Below are 16,555 nucleotides of genomic sequence, written 5' to 3'. Positions count from 1 at the left end.
CCGGCTAAAGTCAAACTCGAAGTAAACACAAATCGAATTAAGACGTGGAGTATTCCTGTTTTAGTTGCATTATCGACATGCATTACAGACCTGTAAACAGTTTAATCACACTATTAACGTCGTGTGAGAGTTTTTACCATATTTTGCGACAGGACACGTCTTAGTCAGAATAAGGTCAATAATTAGATTATTGCTGTCCGTGTAAACATAGTCACTGTTAACACTGACTACATTTACATGGACAGCCGTAATCTAATTATTGACCTTATTCTGAGTAAGACAATATTCTGATTAAGGTGTTTACATGAGTCGCGTTTAGAATACTCCTTTCATGTACCCGTTTTACGTTATAGAACAATGGTTTTCAAAGTGGGGGCCACCAGGGGGAGCCCGGGGGGCCTCAACAATTTGGTGTGAAAAATAAATTCTCACTCTCAGACAACCACACACACACACACACACACACAATCAATTCCTAATGTAATGTAATGTAAAGATGTAAGACGTAATTATTAATAAAAAAGGGGGATATACTCAGAAGTCTGTATTTTTAATGTGTTTTAAAGACATCTTGCAAAAGGGGGGCCTCGGTCAAATGTTAATACCATTTGGGGGGCCTTGCCCTGGAAAAGTTTGGGAACCCCTGTTATAGAACATAGTTCGATTAACAGCACACGTCATTACGTCCCCACGCCACGCCATCCGACGTCCCTCCAGAATTTCACGTATCAACATACAGTTTGTCTTCTTTTTGGTATCGTATACAGTTTTGGGTTTTTTGGGTTACAGTTTTTTATTTCAAATTTTTACGAACACTTCAAGTGCGGTTAATTATTTGTCATGCTATAAGTGCAAACAGACGACTGCTTGAAGCCGTGGGCTGCGTCCCAAACCTCGTACTTAACTGCTGTATAGTAGCCGAAATACATGTATTTCGCCCACTATATGCATGTCTTTCGCCTACTGTGTGGTAGGTGACTACGCGGTTTGCGACGCAGCCGTGCTCTCTTGTTTGCCGTAAAACGGTTGAGCACTGCCGTGTGTGTACGTGTCCTGTCGCAAAATGCGGTGAAAACTCTCACACGGCGTTAATAATGCGATTAAGGTGTTTACATGTCTGTAATACACGTCCATAATGTGACTAAAACAATAGTACTCCACATGTCTTAATTCCATTTGTGTTTACTTCGAGTATGACATTAATCAGATTAAGGTAATTAAAAATTGCTGTTTACATGGTAGTTTCTTAATCAGAGTATCGTCTTAATCGGGTTAATGTTGGATTATTGTTGTACATGTAAACGCGCTGACTGTTAAGCTGTAACATACGAATCTTTCGTCTACCTCTCCGTCTGGTCCCAATGCTAGTGGCTGCCCCTCTGCATTCTCCAGCTTCTTCTTCTTCTTTTTCTTCTTCTTCTTCTCCTTGAGAGCCTGGGCTGCTTTGTGAGCCCGAACCAGCTCGGTCAGGTTGGCCACGTACTCATCGGTCTGCTGGAGCAGGTAGGCCAGACGCTTATCCTTCTTCTGATCGATCAGCTTCCTGTAACCCTCTTCATCTTCTGCCTGGAGAGTGCAGCAGAAGAAATTGTTTGTGGGAGACTGTGTTTGAGCATCACTTGGTGTGCAGCATATTAATGCTACTCTGTTGACATAATTGGAGTGTACGGTATCATCAGTGTGTTTGTGAAAAGGTGAGTATCTTTCTCCTTACCATCAGTCTCCTCATCCTCTCCTTCTCAATGCGTTCATTCTCTTTCTTCTGCTCTCGCTCCGTGTTGGCGTGGTACGTGGCCACGGCTTTAGTCAGCTTCTGGATCTTTCCAGTGATGGAGCGATGGTACTCCTTAAAGTCTTTGGCATGCTGGAGGATGCTGTTCAGATATTCCTGAAAGAAGACAAGAAATCTGCCAATGAAATTTCAGATTGCATAATAGATGTTGATTAATCGGCGCCGATAAGCAATCGGTTAAAAAATCCACACCGATAGTTTTTCTCAGTTGCGTCTGTTGTGGAGCAGCTGAGAAGGGTCCGCTGTCATTACACAGCACGAGAGCGGCCTCTAGAGACGAAATAAAAACTATCACTGACAAATTTAGTTGTGTTATTCGAAGTGGTTTTCAAATTTATTTTGGATGTCTCTATTTTTATTTGTTATTTGGAGGCGTTACTTTTCAGTTCAGTTTGGATTTATATCTTTTATTTACTTTAATATTTATTAATAGTTAATATACATTAATATTAATATATCTATTTCATTTTAAAAAGTACAGTACATTTTCATGGAACAGTCAGTACTGTTTATGTTTGTATTAAAGTTCAGCAATTTATTTTACCTTGAGTATTATGTTTTCATTCTGTATTGATTATCGGCAGGTAGGTACCGCCCAACTTAGTTCGACCTCTACTGCATACTAAACATTTTATGTGTATGTATAGATAAGTGGCAAAATTCAAAAATCAGGCTGAAGTAAGTTTCAATATTTACACCTGGAGACCAGAGCGCAGTAAGTTATCATATAGGAACATACTGTAATTGAATTTGTTGGTCATTCTTGTAGAGTTATCTTTTAGTTATGGATGGAATAAACATTGAAACAAATATTAATTAATACATGTGTTAACTTAGTTTGCTACTCTGCTAATGTCACTTATGGTTTATAAATGCTGATGTTTATGATTTCTCAGTGTTAACTAATGCAGTAAACAATGCAGTTGCTGCGTTTGTGTTGATTGTTTACCTGGTGTTTCTGCCGTCGTTTGCGTTCCTGTTCGATCTTCTGCTGTTTCTCCAATTTCTCTGTGATGCGAGCCTCTCGCAGGGACTGTCTCTTACTGCGCTTGTAAGCCTTCGCATCCAGAGCCGTCTCAAGAGCCGCATCACGCCTCATACACACCACCACCTCTTGACGCAGCTACACCACATGTGCGCACACGCACGCATTTGAATTTCTGTTTAGTTACTACATTAGTAATAAACACAACACAAATAAACAAACAAGTACGTTCTGAACAATGAACTGCCTAAGGCAAACACCTGTCTCTGAAAGTTGAGCAGTCGGAGAGCTTTGAGCTCGATGGTGGCCTTAGTACGCAGATCTCCTGCTAGTGAGCCTGGAAGATTCTCTAGCTCCTGGATACGGTGTGTTATACGTGCTTCAAGCCTGATGAAAAACACCGTTTTACAAAAAGCTACATTGAGTTTTTTTGTTGTTCAGGTAACTACTGGGCTTTATGTGAAACGTAGAACAATATGCAATATTAATTTAATAATATAAGAAGCCTGTCCCATACCTGTACTCTCTTTCCTGCAGGATCTCCACAGGGTCCAGGCCACAGGGTTTCTGCATGGGAGTGATGCGGTTGTGTTTCTGGTGCAGCGGGATTGTGGGTGCCGGCTGGGCCGAGTGCCCCGGGTGTCCAGGAGACTGAGTCTGAGGGGGCATGACTGGGGAGGCAGCAGGGGGCACAGAAGGCGGCACTGGAGACGGGCGGCCAGTGGGCTGTGGAGGAATCAGCTTCTGTGGGGCATTAGAAGGCGTGGCTGCGTTCACCATGGGACCTACAGAAAAGAAGAATTTAGATGAGCTTTCATATCCTTAGAAATGTTATAGACTCAGGCTTTATAGTTTGTTTTTTTGTCTGCGTACAGTTCTGAGCAGGAGTGTGATACAAAATATTAATATTAAAACTGCAAACGTCAAAAAAAACAAAAAAAACAACTCAATTCAATTCTTATCATTTGTTACAGTTTTTAAAATTTGTTTAAAATGTACTCTAATAGCTTCCCTAACCAAACAGTTAAACATGGCAAGTAAAAAGGTCAAATGTAATCTGAATTTTCAACAAGTAATAAATTTGCTCCCTATAATAACTGTGTTATTAAATAAAAGTAAAGGTGTCTTACCCTCTGGCCAGGTTTTTGGTGGCCCGTTGGCAGGGGGAACTGCATTTGGGCCAGACGGGGGCACACTGGGACCACTCAACACTGCAGAGCATCCAGAACACACTGAACCTTTACTTAAGTTACCACAGTGGACCGCAGTGAAGCAAAATGCTCAGTGTACTTATTACATAGTATTGTTATGTTCTTCTATTATATGTCTAAAATACACTAAATCAACTTCAAATACGCATACCATCCACTGCCTTGCATAACTATTCACCCCTCTTAAACTTTACCACACTTTGTAGTATTATAAACTGGAGCTGAAATGGACCTCATTGGGATTATATGTCATTACACAAACGAGCCCAAGTGTTATAAGTGGAGGGGAAATATAGTTAGCAAAATTATTTACAAATAAATAAAACATTAAACACAAATTACGCAAGCACATTTCATAACCCGCCATGGATATGAAACCAGTTTACAAAAAACCCCAGAGTGAAGCATGGTGGAGGTAGCATCCTGTTTTGTATATGTTTTTAATTAGCAGTAAATAGGAAACTGGTCAGGGTCTAGATGAATTGCGCTAGAGCCAAATACAGGGCAGTCCTTGAAGAAATCCTGTTCCAGTCTGCAATAGACCAGGAAGTGGGGTGGAGGTTCACGTTCTAACAGAACAATAACCCTAAGCCCTAAGTGGTTCAAAACCAAGAACCTATATGTGTTAGGATGGACCAGTCAAAGCCCAGACCTCAATGCGATTGAGAATCTGCGGTGAAGCTTGAAACATTAAATAGTCTCCATTCATTTTGCCAAGAAGAATGGGCAAAAATATCAGTATCAAAATAATATTTCAATTCCAAGTTGTAACATCACAAAATGTGGAAAAGCAAGAGGGTGCACAGTAGTTATTTTAACATTTCAATATGTTCAAATTTTTATATTTTTAATATTACAGTGTAGAGCATCAGAACTTTGCTCACCATGCCCTCGACTGTAGTTAGGACCCAGAGGTCCGGGACCTGTACCTGGCCCTCCTCCTCCACCAGGGGGCAGACTTGGCATGGCCTGGCCTTGCTGCATGCCTGGCATGGGCCTCTTGCCTTGTACTGCCATCTGTAGGTGGTCGGGGAGAGGCTGTCCACGTGCCAGCATCTTGTAAGCCATGATTTGTGCCCTAAGCTGGTGCAGCTGGTTTTGGTTAAAGGGTGTCGGGTTGGCGGAGGATCCAGGTGTGTTGCTCTGAGCCCCAGAGCGGCTCGGCTGGGAGTCAGTGCCCTCTAGTGGACTGGAGGAGGTGCAGGAAGAGGAAAGGAGAGGCCCGGAGGTAGGAGGGGCGCCGGCTGGGAGGGGACTGGAGACATGATCCGAGGAGCCCAATGGAGAGGGGTAACCTTAAAGTGCAGCGGAAAGAGACTATTACCTTTTTTATATATATATATATATAAAACAGATAACTGAAACTGTTTCTTCACTGCAACTCGATGGTGAATGTTTAGTGCTGGTCTAGATTTCAGTTGGTCATTTTGTCCAGCTCCTGCTCTAATCAAGTACCAATCAATAACCGTATTTTTCAGATTTGAAACTTTTCATTTCCAGCCAAAACCTTAGCAAGGAAATGAGACTAATACTGCAATAGTCACACATTAAATACATACAGCATAATATTTCTATGACATAAAACAAACGAAATTCCCAAAGCTTTCTCTAAAGCCAGGAATGCCCTAGGTGTTCTCCTCTGCATTTAACAGAAGTAATATAGTTAACCCTTTGAGCTCTCTGCTTATGATTATTCAGTTATTTGTTTAAAAAACCTATTATACAGTGACTACAGTGAAAGAACTTGGAATGGTATGTAGTTACAAGATTGATGAATATAATAGGAATATAGTGAATTCTCAAATCACTCATCATCTCACATCATCTCAAACAAATACATGGCTTTTACCTTGGGAGTGCTGGTCCATAGGACTCGGTGGAGGCCCCATGCCAGCATGTCCACCTGCTCTCATGGACACACCTTTCATCTGACCAAAGCGAGAGTCCTCTCCTACGTTCTTCTCATGCAGACCCTCCAGAGACTGCACAAACACACAAGTGTACATTCATTGCACACAATTTATAACCTTCTATCAGGTATAATTAGCACAAAACATCATCCCAGTGTATGTAAATACTGTTTAAACGGGATGACAACAAAAACTTACCTGACATGAGTTTTAGCTTTTCTACAAATGCAAATATAATCCGAACACATGTATTGTGGTCTTACTTTGTGCATGGGATGCATACTGTCCTGCTGTGTATATCCAGCTGCTCCTTGCTGAGGGACAGCGTGACCAGATGTGGTGGAGGGTCCAGGGCTTGGGCCCATCATGCCATGGGAGGATCCAGGTGAGGGTCCAGGCCCCATCATCGGCCCAGGAGAAGGCCCAGGACCAGGGGATGGGCCTAACGGAGGGTCTGGGGTGGACATCCTTTTGCTTCTTCCTGCGTGTCAGAGAAAGACATGATTTATTATATAAATGCCAACTCCTTAGGCTGGTTTGTTTAAGAAATAATTCCTTACTTTTGCTCTAGAGCTATGAGCCTAATGTAGCCAAGGTGTTTACTGTTATTCTACAGATTGCATGTTTACATCACATGCACTGGAAAAGACATCGGTTGGCTCTATAACACCAGTTATACATAAACACTTTCATAAAATAGCTGGATAAGTCTGTATCGAAAAACTAAAATTATGAAACAAATTAAAACGACTACTATAATTATTATTATTCAATTATTATTACTTGAATCACTTCCAACAAACTATTCAACAACAACAACAAAAAAACATTCCAGTGATTTAGTTGCATTTTTAAAAAAATTATTATTCATAGTTTATTTTCAATTTATAATTAGGGTAACGGGTTGCACTTTCATTTTCATTTTCAGGGCTGTCTCCTAATGGACAGTGCACTGGAACATTTGCTCCCTAAAAAAATCCCACAATGCACCGTAAAAACCAGGGAGCATCGATGCTCAGTATGTTCCCTTATTGGAAATGACATCATTTATTCTGAAGCCTCTCAGCTAAAAAAAAATAGTGGAGGAACTCTCAGCCAACTTAGACTACAAATGCAAATATCTTGTTATTGTTGTTGTAGCTCTCAAATGATTACTTACGTTGGCGATTTTTTACTTTATTTGACGTTCTATGTACGATTTATTTGACTCTAACAACTTTAAGTGTTTAATGATTTTTTTTAATCCACTAGCTAGCCTATGATCCTGCTTGAACTACTATGGCAGAAACGCGTGTGTGCTAACACATTTATATAAAATATAATGTCAGAAGGATATCGGTCCTGCCTGTTGTTGATAAACACCAGTGGTGACGTTTTACAACACGAGTACGTAGTCATGTCGCCGGAAATTGAGCCATCAGTGTCCCAATGTGTAGTGCGCCAGGGTCCTTACCAGTTCCCGAACTCGTGCAAACGATATACTGATTTATGACATAGCGAGCTAGGGAGCTATTTGAGACGCACCCTTGGGGGATACTCCAAATATTTCATAGGGGTGAATGTGTTCAGGTAACATATTACTGTGATACTAGGATCCTTCCTGTGCTGAAAATGGGCCACTCAAATAATATCTGGACAGTGGTATGTATTGATGTATAGGGGGTACAAATCAGTGAGTAATTGCACCTATATGTTTACCTGGGTAATGGCTAATGCAAAGTAGATGTACCTCATAAACTGACATCCCAGTGTATAACATAATAAATAGTAACATTATATTGTAAATATAAACAATAAATTGAACAAAAATACAACAGGGCAGCATTGCCATCTCACAGCTCCAGGGTCCCCAGTTCGACCCTGTACACAGGTCTGTACAGAGGTTTGTATGTTCTCCCTGTGTCTGTGTGGATTTCCTCTGGGTTCTCCAGTTTCCTCCAAACTCACAAATAAAAGGTAAATGGCGCACTTATATAGCGCTTTTATCCAAAGCGCTTTACACTGTGTCTCATTCACACACACACTCACACACCAATGGCAGCAGAGCTGCCATGCAAGGCGCTAACTTGCCACCGGGAGCAACCTGGGGTTCAGTGTCTTGCCCAAGGACACTTCGGCATGTGGAGTCACGTGGGCCGGGAATCGAACCGCCAACCCTATGATTAGTGGGCAACCTGCTCTACCACCTGAGCCACAGCCGCCCCCATAAATACATGCCAGTAGGTGGATTGGATATAATAAAATTGCCCCTAGGTCTACATGGGTGTGTGAATGTGAGTGTACGTGGTACCCTGCCATGGACAGGGCACCTGCCTTGTGCCCAGTGTTCCTGGGAAAGGCATTGGATTCACCATGACCCTGACTAGTATGAATGAATGAATGAATGAATGAATGAATGAATGAATGAATAAAAATATAAATTGTGTAAATTTGGTACAAAACAGTGCAAATAAAATACAAGCCCAAGCAAAAATGAAGCCATTAACATACGAAATCAGGAATGGCAGGTGATGAAGGTGATGGTGATGATGATGATGATGATGGGTGTTGCATCTGGATGAGATTCAGGTTGAAAGGCGTGGGATGTTTGCAGCTGGATAAAAACCTGACGCGAACATAAGCAATGCTGATTAGAAACGCATAACGCGGATCTCTGCTCACACACGCAAACACAGCCTCCTGAACGAGGATCAGGGTTTAACAGAGAAAATGTCTTCCACCTTGTCCTTTTTTCCGGCTCGGCATAAAATGGCCAAACAAGAAGACAGCAGCTTTGTCGTTCTGTTCGTCCTGAAAGAAGGCGGATGTATATTAATGTAAAATAGATCAGACTTACCGGCGAAATCTTAACTGGGAGTTTAAGAGCAGTTGAGCTCTGGCTATTGCATGGCTCAAGCAGATGACTGGTTTCGCTTTAATTACCGGAAAGCTTCCTAAGCAGCGACGGGCGATTCGCGAGAGAATCGGCTCCTTTATGAACGACTCTTTTCGACGAGTCGGTTCAGTTTGCCTACATACATCAACACTTCCCTGCATACTGTAATACAAAATTAATGCGTGACCTTATAGTGAATTATTAACTAAAACTGGGGCAGTGGTGGCTCAGTGGTTAAAGTCTTTGGATTAGTGATCAGAAGGGCAGGAGTTTAAACCCCAGCATTGCTAAGCTATCACTGTTGGGCCCTTGGGCAAGGCCCTTAACGCTCAGTTGTATAAATGAGATAAATGTAAGTCGCTCTGGATAAGGGCATCTGCCAAAAATGCCACACAAAAAAACTTGAACATTTCCTTATCGAAGATTTTATTTTTCCTTTCGTACCTACGTTTCACACTGAACTGACTTCATGTTAAAAAACAATAGAGACCTCATCTATTAATATTAATAAATGATCTGTTTTATCTCTTGTAAATGATGGATCTGGAATGTTCAGTGTTTTATACACCGATCAGAAATAACATTAAAACCACTGACTGGTGAAGTGAATTACATTGATTATCTCGTTATAACAGAACCTGTCAAGGGGTGGGATATATTAAGCAACAAGTGAACAGTCAGTTCTCGAAGTAGATGTTTAGAAAGCTGGAAAAATGAGAAAGCGTAAGGATCTGAGCGACTTTGACAAGATCCAAATTGCGATGGCTAGACAACTGAGTCAGAGCATGTCCAAAATGGCAGGTCTTGTGGGGTGTTCACGGTATTCACTGGTTAGTACCTACCAAAAGTGATCCAAGGACGGACGACCAGTGCTGGGAAACCTTGAGTCCTGGCATTCATGTGGATGTTACTTTGACACGTACCACCTACCTAAACAGTATTATAGACCAAGTACACCTCTTCATGGCAATAATATTCCCTAATGGCAATGGCCTCTTTCAGTAGGATAATGCACCCTGCCACACTGCAAAAATGGTTCAGGAATGGTTTGATGAACATGACAAAGAGTTCACATAGCTGATATGACTATAGTAAACAAAAAGACAAACAAAAAAAGACTTCATTAGAGGTAAAATATGGAAAATATTTTGACTCACGTTCATTCCTATAAAAAACACCTTATGAAGATGTGGCCATATTTAATTATCTTGTTCCCTTGTGTTGCTAAGTCATGTACACAATTTAATTAGCTCATTCCCATGAGCTAATAATCTCATTCCCATACCTAATGAAATCACAGCCACAAATTATTTCTATTAATTATGGAAGTCACCAGCAGGGTTCCATACAATTCGATACAACACAGATTCTAAACCTGTGTGTTGGAGCAAATATTGTAGATGGACTCTCAGTTCATTGGCACCCTGTCCAGGGTGTACCCCGCCTTGTGCCCAATGCTCCCTGGGATAGGCTCCAGGTTCCCTGTGACCCTGAAAAGGATAAGCGGTATAGAAGATGGATGGATGGATGGACTCTCAGTTCTCTCTCTCTCTTTTTTTGTTATGAGCATGTTTTTAAGGGGTACAAACAAAGAAACAGGCACTGAGTAGCCATTTTATTAGCTACATCTACCATATACAGTGGATATAAAAAGTCTACACACCTTTGTTAAAATGGCAGGTTATTGTGATGTAAAAAAAAAAATTAACCAAGATAAATCATGTCAGAACTTTTTCCACCCTCGATGTGAAATTACAATGTATAAAAATTAAGTGAAAAACAATCAGAAACATTTTAGGGGAAAAAGGAAAAATAAAAAAGTTACAAGAATCTAGTTGCAGAAGTGTGCACAGCCTTTTATAATTGGGGATGTGGCTGTGTTCAGAATGAAACAATCACATCCAATCTCATGTTCCAAAGAAATTATCCTACCGCTGTCATCAATAAATTATTCTGATTAACGCCAAATAAAGATCAGCTTTTTCTGAAGGATTTTCTTCACATCTTCTTGGTTTCATCCAACTGCTGAAGCCATGGTCCACAAAGAGCTTACAAAGCATGCATGGTATCTCACTTGTTAAAAGATATCGATCAGGAGAGGGGTATAAAAGAATTTCCAAAACATTAGATGTACCATGGAACACCATGAAGGCCATCATCAACAAACAGAGAAAATAGCGTGCCACAGTAGCATCACCAAGTACAGGATGTCCCTCCAAAATGTATAAAAGGACAAGACAAAATCTTACCAGGGAGGCTGCCAAGAGACCTCCGAAGGAGCTGCAGGAATATCTGACTAGTACTGATTACTCCCTATATGTAACAACAATCTCTCATGTTCTTCACATGTCTGGGCTATGGAGTTGGGAGGCTAGAGGCTAGGTCAACTAAATTACCACAAATGATCTTAAAAATGTGGTTGTTCTTGAAGACTGGTGTAAACTGAGTGCCTTGCACATAAATGTAATGAAAACAAAAGAGATGACTTTCAATGTTAATTCTGGTGAACAACATGTGTTAGGGAAACTAAAGTTAAATGACCAGGTTGTTGAGATTGTGGAAAGCTTTAGATATTTGGGAACTTATTGGTATACAAGTTTTAGTTTTTGTGAGAATGTAGACAATATTTTAAGGAAAGCAAGTCAAAGGTTATTTCTTATGTGTAAACTTAAGAGTGTTGATGTTAGCCAATCAGTTTTGGAAATGGTATACAAAAGTCATGTTGAGAGTATTGTAATGTTTAATATTACAGCCTGGTATGGTAACTTAGAAGTGAGGAATAAAAATAAGTCCCAAAGGATAGTGAGAACTGCAGGAGAAATAATAAGACACCAGCAAACACAGCTTGATAAACTGTATTTGCTGGCAATACACAGAAGAGCAACAAGGGTTGTATTTGATTCCACACACCCACTTAACTCAGAATTTGTAATGCTTCCATCTGGAAGAAGGTATAAGGTCCACAAATATCTTAGAAATGTGTATAAACATTCCTTTATACCAGTGGCAATGAGAATATTAAATGAAGGGTAAGCAACTCCTTTTGAGAATAATTTTTAAATTGATGCATGTGTATAACTTGTGTATTGTGTATGTGTATAATTGTTGGGGGTGGTTTGTGTTTGAGAAGCCAAAGAAGATTTTCCACATTGGTGGACAATAAAGTTAACTCAATCAATCAATCAATCAATCAATCAGTCAATCAAACCATGTGGCAAAATGTGTTATGGTCTGATGAGACCAATTCCAAAAGTTATAATAATTCCAAAAGGTATGTTTGGTGCAAAAAGAAAGCACCAAAAGTACATCACACCCATGTTGAAGCATGGTGGTGGCAGCATCATGCTTTAGGGTTGCTTTTCTTCAACCAGAACTGAATAGCTAAAATACCAGCCAATTTCAGTGCAAAACCTTCAGGTGTTTGCTAGTAAGCTGAAGATGAAAAGGAATTTCCCCTTTCAGCAGGACAATGACCCAAAGCATACATCCAAGTCAACAAAGGAATAGCTTACCCAAAAGAAAATCAATGTTTTTGAATGGCCTAGCCAAAGCCCAGACTTGAATCCAACTAAAATTCTGTGTGGTGACCCGAAGCGGGCTGTGCACAAGATATGCCCTTACAATAGGATGGATCTAGAATGTTTTTTTTATTTTTTATTATTGCCAAGTCAAGATGTGCCACGCTGATAGACTCTTATCCAAAAAGACCAAGTGGTGTAATAAAATCAAAAGGTCCTTCAACAAACTATTGCAATCCCAATTTCAAAAAAGTTGGGACAGTATGGAAAATGCAAAACAACAAACAAAAAGAGTCATTTGATAATTCAATTCACCCTATACTATATTGTAAACACATTATTTGATGTTTTACTTTGTGAATTTCTTTTTGAAAATATACACTCGTTTCAAATCTGATGACTGCAACACACTCCAAAAAAGTTGGGACAGTCGACTGTTTACCACTGTGTAACATTACCTTTTCTTTTAATAACACTTATTAAGAGTTTTGGCACTGAAGACACCAGTTGGTAAAGTTTAGCAAGTGGAATTTTCCCACATTCATCCATTATGCATTTCTTCAGCTGTGCAACTGTACAAGGCCTTTGTTGCCTTATTTTGTGCTTCATAATGCGCCACACATTCTCAGTCAGAGACAGGTCAAGACTGCAGGTGCACTCTCTGCTTACGCAACCATGCGCTTGTAATCTGGACAGAATGTGGTTTGGCATTGTCCTACTCTGGATGGCAGCATATGTGGCTCCAAAATGTGTACATATCTTTCTACATTAATGGTACCCCCACAGATGTGCAAGTTACCCATGCCAATGGCACCGACACACCCCCATACCATGACAGATGATGGCTTTTGGACCTGACGCTGATAACAGCCTAGACGGTCCTTTTCCTCTTTGGTCCGGAGAACACTATAGCTGTTTTGTCCAAAAACTATTTGAAATGTTGACTCATCAGACCACAAAACACGATTCCACTGTACTACTGTCCATGTCAGATGAGACCAAGCCCAGAGAAATCGGCAGCGCTTCTGGACAGTGTTGATGTATGGCTTCTGCTTTGCATAACTTATAGCGGGCAGATTGTGGAAAAGGTTGTTTCGAGGATTAGACTGAATGGATTCACACACTAATCTGAAAATGATTCTATTTTTGGGGCGTTTTATCGATTATATTTCAAGGTAAAGTGTACCTATAGTAGGCTGGGGAGGGATGATTTCAAAGACAGGTTTTATTAAGGTTTTAAGTTACCTATCTGAAATATTCAGATAGGTTGTTGTGACACTCAACTTCCTGTATGTTTAAAACGTCTTTTCTTTTTGTTACATTTATATTTGTAAATATGCCGCCCCAATCATGGAATCGCTCATAAACGGTTTTCTTTCGACCAAGTAGCATTTGGCTATTTGGGTTAGCTTTTAGTTCCTTGTTTTTTTAACGGTTATATTAAAATGTTCTGGTTGTTTCTGAGTGGCTGTGGCTGGTCAGTGAATAAATCCTGGTTTATTTCGCCTCCGCACCAGCAGGGGTCAGGGTTGTATTTGCTTTCTCTGGGCGCTGTCTTAGTAAACACAACAGAGTTCCGGTGAATATCAAATTTCTGCCTCTTCGCCTGGTAACCGATGAATTTCGTCGATAACTTAAACAAATGGACGAGTAGGGTGGATATGGTAAGTGAACATGTTTTGCGACTGTCTAAATTATCAAACAGCATGCTTTTCTGTAACAGTAATGTCTCCGTCAAAACGAATTCCCGTGTCGAGTTAGCGCTCGCTTTGCAAAGCTAACCAACTAGTCGTTCGTTAGCGTGGATTGTGCGCGAGCAAGTTTTTTTTTCCTCTTACGTCTCCCACCCGATTTCCGAGTAAGTTCCACCTCCTTTGATATGATTGGCTAATCGAGTCCCGGACACTGCTCTATGATTGGTTGGTAGGTCATACTCATGGTCGTTTCACCAATAGGACGGTTGCTTGTGCTCATAAACTACCGATCGTTCTGGCGGTGGAGGCGGAATTTGTTCGGAATACGAGTGGGAGAGAGAAAAAAAAAGGCTTCTCACGCAAACAGACGAGACAATTCTCATTTGGTTGAATGGACACAGCTAATATGTGGCTAGACAATTAAAGTCGGTTTGCGGGGAAAAAAAGTACGTCGAATTATAGTTAAAAAAAATAAAATAAGACGAGTCGACTTTTTTTTGCAACAGCTTGTCTTTGCGGTGGTGCCCCGAATCCGCGCAGCTGCACAAAATGTCCGTTTTTTGTGTAGCTCGCGACGTTAGCTGGAGAGTTAGCCCACCCTGGCTAACGCGGTTAGAGCAATGATGATTCCCACCTCTTGTTTTTAGGACTACGGGAACAAACTGAACCAGGCTCTCTCCTCTAGCACTAAATTTCTGCCCACAGCAGGACTGCGCGGTGCTGGGCCGTTCCAGCACTACGGCCGGCCCTTGGGCCACGGCGTGAAAGTCAAAGAGGAAGACGAGAGTGTGGAGGATTTCTTCCATTTCGGTGAGTCGCTGCGGGTTTAATGATCCGGGCTTCTGCGTAGTTTACATAGCTTTCAGACTGACTGAGTTGCATCAACGCGTATGGAATTATAGATAAATATCTAAACAAAACAAAAAAACCTAAAACGAAGAGCTGTTTATAACAAGGTGCATTTATTAAATCAGGGTTGCAAACTTTCTCGTGACCTGGGATCAGCCTGGGAAGTGATCGACTCATGAGTCAATACAAATGATTCGAATCATTTGATTCTGGAGCTCATTAAAGCTGCAAGAGCGCTGTATTCCCCAAACAGTCCACGCTTTGTCACTAAAAGCAGATAATACATTTTTATTTATATGTATTTAGTAAATATAAAAATATATATATTTCATCAAACCCGTTTTAAAGGCCACCCACGCTGTTATTTAGACATAGAAATTATTATATATTTCGTTTTAACCAACCGCTGTAATGGAATTGTATGCAGATTAACTTAAGTATTTCAAATGATTTCTAACATTTTGAAATTGCATCAGGGGGGAAAAACAATCTTGATTCCCAACGCAATTGTAATGTAGGAGAGCGTCGCTGTTCCTCCATACTCTCTGTGACCAATGAGCGGGGACGTTGTACCACGTGACCTTACGCACGTATAGCCGAAGCGCCGCGACCCGACAGCAGAACGACGTGAAGCAACGTCGGAAAGGGTGAATCTTCAAGCGAAACCAAACGGCCGCTTGTAGTGTAACAGTTTCAGTTAGAACATAGCAAGATAGAATAGTTTTATCAGAATAATAAAAAAGTATTATAATTCATTATTTAATAATTTCAATAAAGTATTTCTTAGTCATCTTTAGTCATGGTATCACAAAGTAAACTTTTATGCGTTTACAAAATGCAATGTTTTCTATCAAGAGCACAGACAAAATAAGAAGCACTGACAGTGAGTAGTCATGAAGAAAATGGTTACTCACATTTATTACTTGTGAAAATCCAAGAAGAGATTTTAAAATGAATAACAAAGAAGTGCGAGGGTGGGACAGACAGTGGTATTCAGTGATTGGTCGTTGGAAACAATGGTGGTCTGTGATTGGTCGTTGGGAACAGTGATCGTTAAAACTGCTTGTATCCTTTGACACGGGGAGGGTACATTGTTAGCACCCTAACATGCTTTCATACTGAATAGCAGTTATTTTTGCTCAGGATTTTGTTTGTTGCAGTAAATATTGTTCCTTATTGAATATAGTGTATGCACATGATGTCACAGCCATTGAGCCGTGGCATTTGTGTACAATGTGAATTCCACGAAAACACAGAAACGCATCTAAAATGGGAAAAATATGTTGTGAGATCGATCGACTGTTCTAACAGCTTAAATAAGAATTCTGAGCTATCTTCTTACAGACTGCCAAAAACCATTCAGTCCTTTTTCACTAAGTCGAGCAGTGTAAGTGTAAGCTTTTTTGGCATGTGGTATTCAAGTTGTACAATGATGAATAAATTGCTACATATTTCTTTTTAAAACACTGTCTATTTCCACTGATGAATAACGGGGGCTCGTTCCTTCTCTGACTGTGTTTTACCTTCACAAATATGTAACCTTAGTAAGTGGAAGCAGTGTTGGCTACAAACTAACTAGGACTAGCTAGCTTACGTTTTACCAGATCAATGTATTTAATAAAATAAAAATATTTGTGTATAAACCTGTCCACATACAACCAGAATGTTTATTGGTGTTCTTGTCACTTTATTTCTCCAACAAATCCCGCCTTGAAGTAGGA

General features: G+C 40.4%; 2 protein-coding genes across 4 annotated transcripts in view; one reads left to right on the top strand and one right to left on the bottom strand.

Moving 5' to 3' along the window:
• LOC128615783 (transcription activator BRG1) overlaps positions 1 to 9,199 on the bottom strand; it is a 31,323-nt gene extending 22,124 nt beyond the window's left edge. For all 3 annotated transcript variants that reach the window (XM_053638116.1, XM_053638114.1, XM_053638115.1), the window contains exons 1-11: positions 8,735 to 9,199; positions 8,389 to 8,503; positions 6,162 to 6,379; positions 5,838 to 5,970; positions 4,873 to 5,283; positions 3,908 to 3,988; positions 3,295 to 3,562; positions 3,038 to 3,164; positions 2,742 to 2,915; positions 1,715 to 1,888; positions 1,345 to 1,566 (exon numbers count right to left, since the gene is read on the bottom strand). In XM_053638116.1, coding sequence (XP_053494091.1) covers positions 1,345 to 1,566; positions 1,715 to 1,888; positions 2,742 to 2,915; positions 3,038 to 3,164; positions 3,295 to 3,562; positions 3,908 to 3,988; positions 4,873 to 5,283; positions 5,838 to 5,970; positions 6,162 to 6,365 — 1,794 coding nt within the window. In that variant the 5' untranslated portion in view covers positions 6,366 to 6,379; positions 8,389 to 8,503; positions 8,735 to 9,199. The remainder of the gene's footprint in view (positions 1 to 1,344; positions 1,567 to 1,714; positions 1,889 to 2,741; positions 2,916 to 3,037; positions 3,165 to 3,294; positions 3,563 to 3,907; positions 3,989 to 4,872; positions 5,284 to 5,837; positions 5,971 to 6,161; positions 6,380 to 8,388; positions 8,504 to 8,734) is intronic.
• A 4,665-nt stretch (positions 9,200 to 13,864) lies between these two features.
• LOC128615319 (zinc finger protein 239) overlaps positions 13,865 to 16,555 on the top strand; it is a 5,367-nt gene continuing 2,676 nt past the window's right edge. Inside the window, exons 1-2 of the mRNA XM_053637293.1 lie at positions 13,865 to 13,955; positions 14,633 to 14,795. Coding sequence (XP_053493268.1) covers positions 13,908 to 13,955; positions 14,633 to 14,795 — 211 coding nt within the window. The 5' untranslated portion in view covers positions 13,865 to 13,907. The remainder of the gene's footprint in view (positions 13,956 to 14,632; positions 14,796 to 16,555) is intronic.

The sequence above is a fragment of the Ictalurus furcatus genome, chromosome 12 (assembly GCF_023375685.1).
Source record: "Ictalurus furcatus strain D&B chromosome 12, Billie_1.0, whole genome shotgun sequence".
In the NCBI taxonomy this organism is placed as follows: domain Eukaryota; kingdom Metazoa; phylum Chordata; class Actinopteri; order Siluriformes; family Ictaluridae; genus Ictalurus; species Ictalurus furcatus.
Note: the sequence above shows the minus strand (reverse complement) of the source record. Positions and strands in the feature narration are given on the sequence as shown.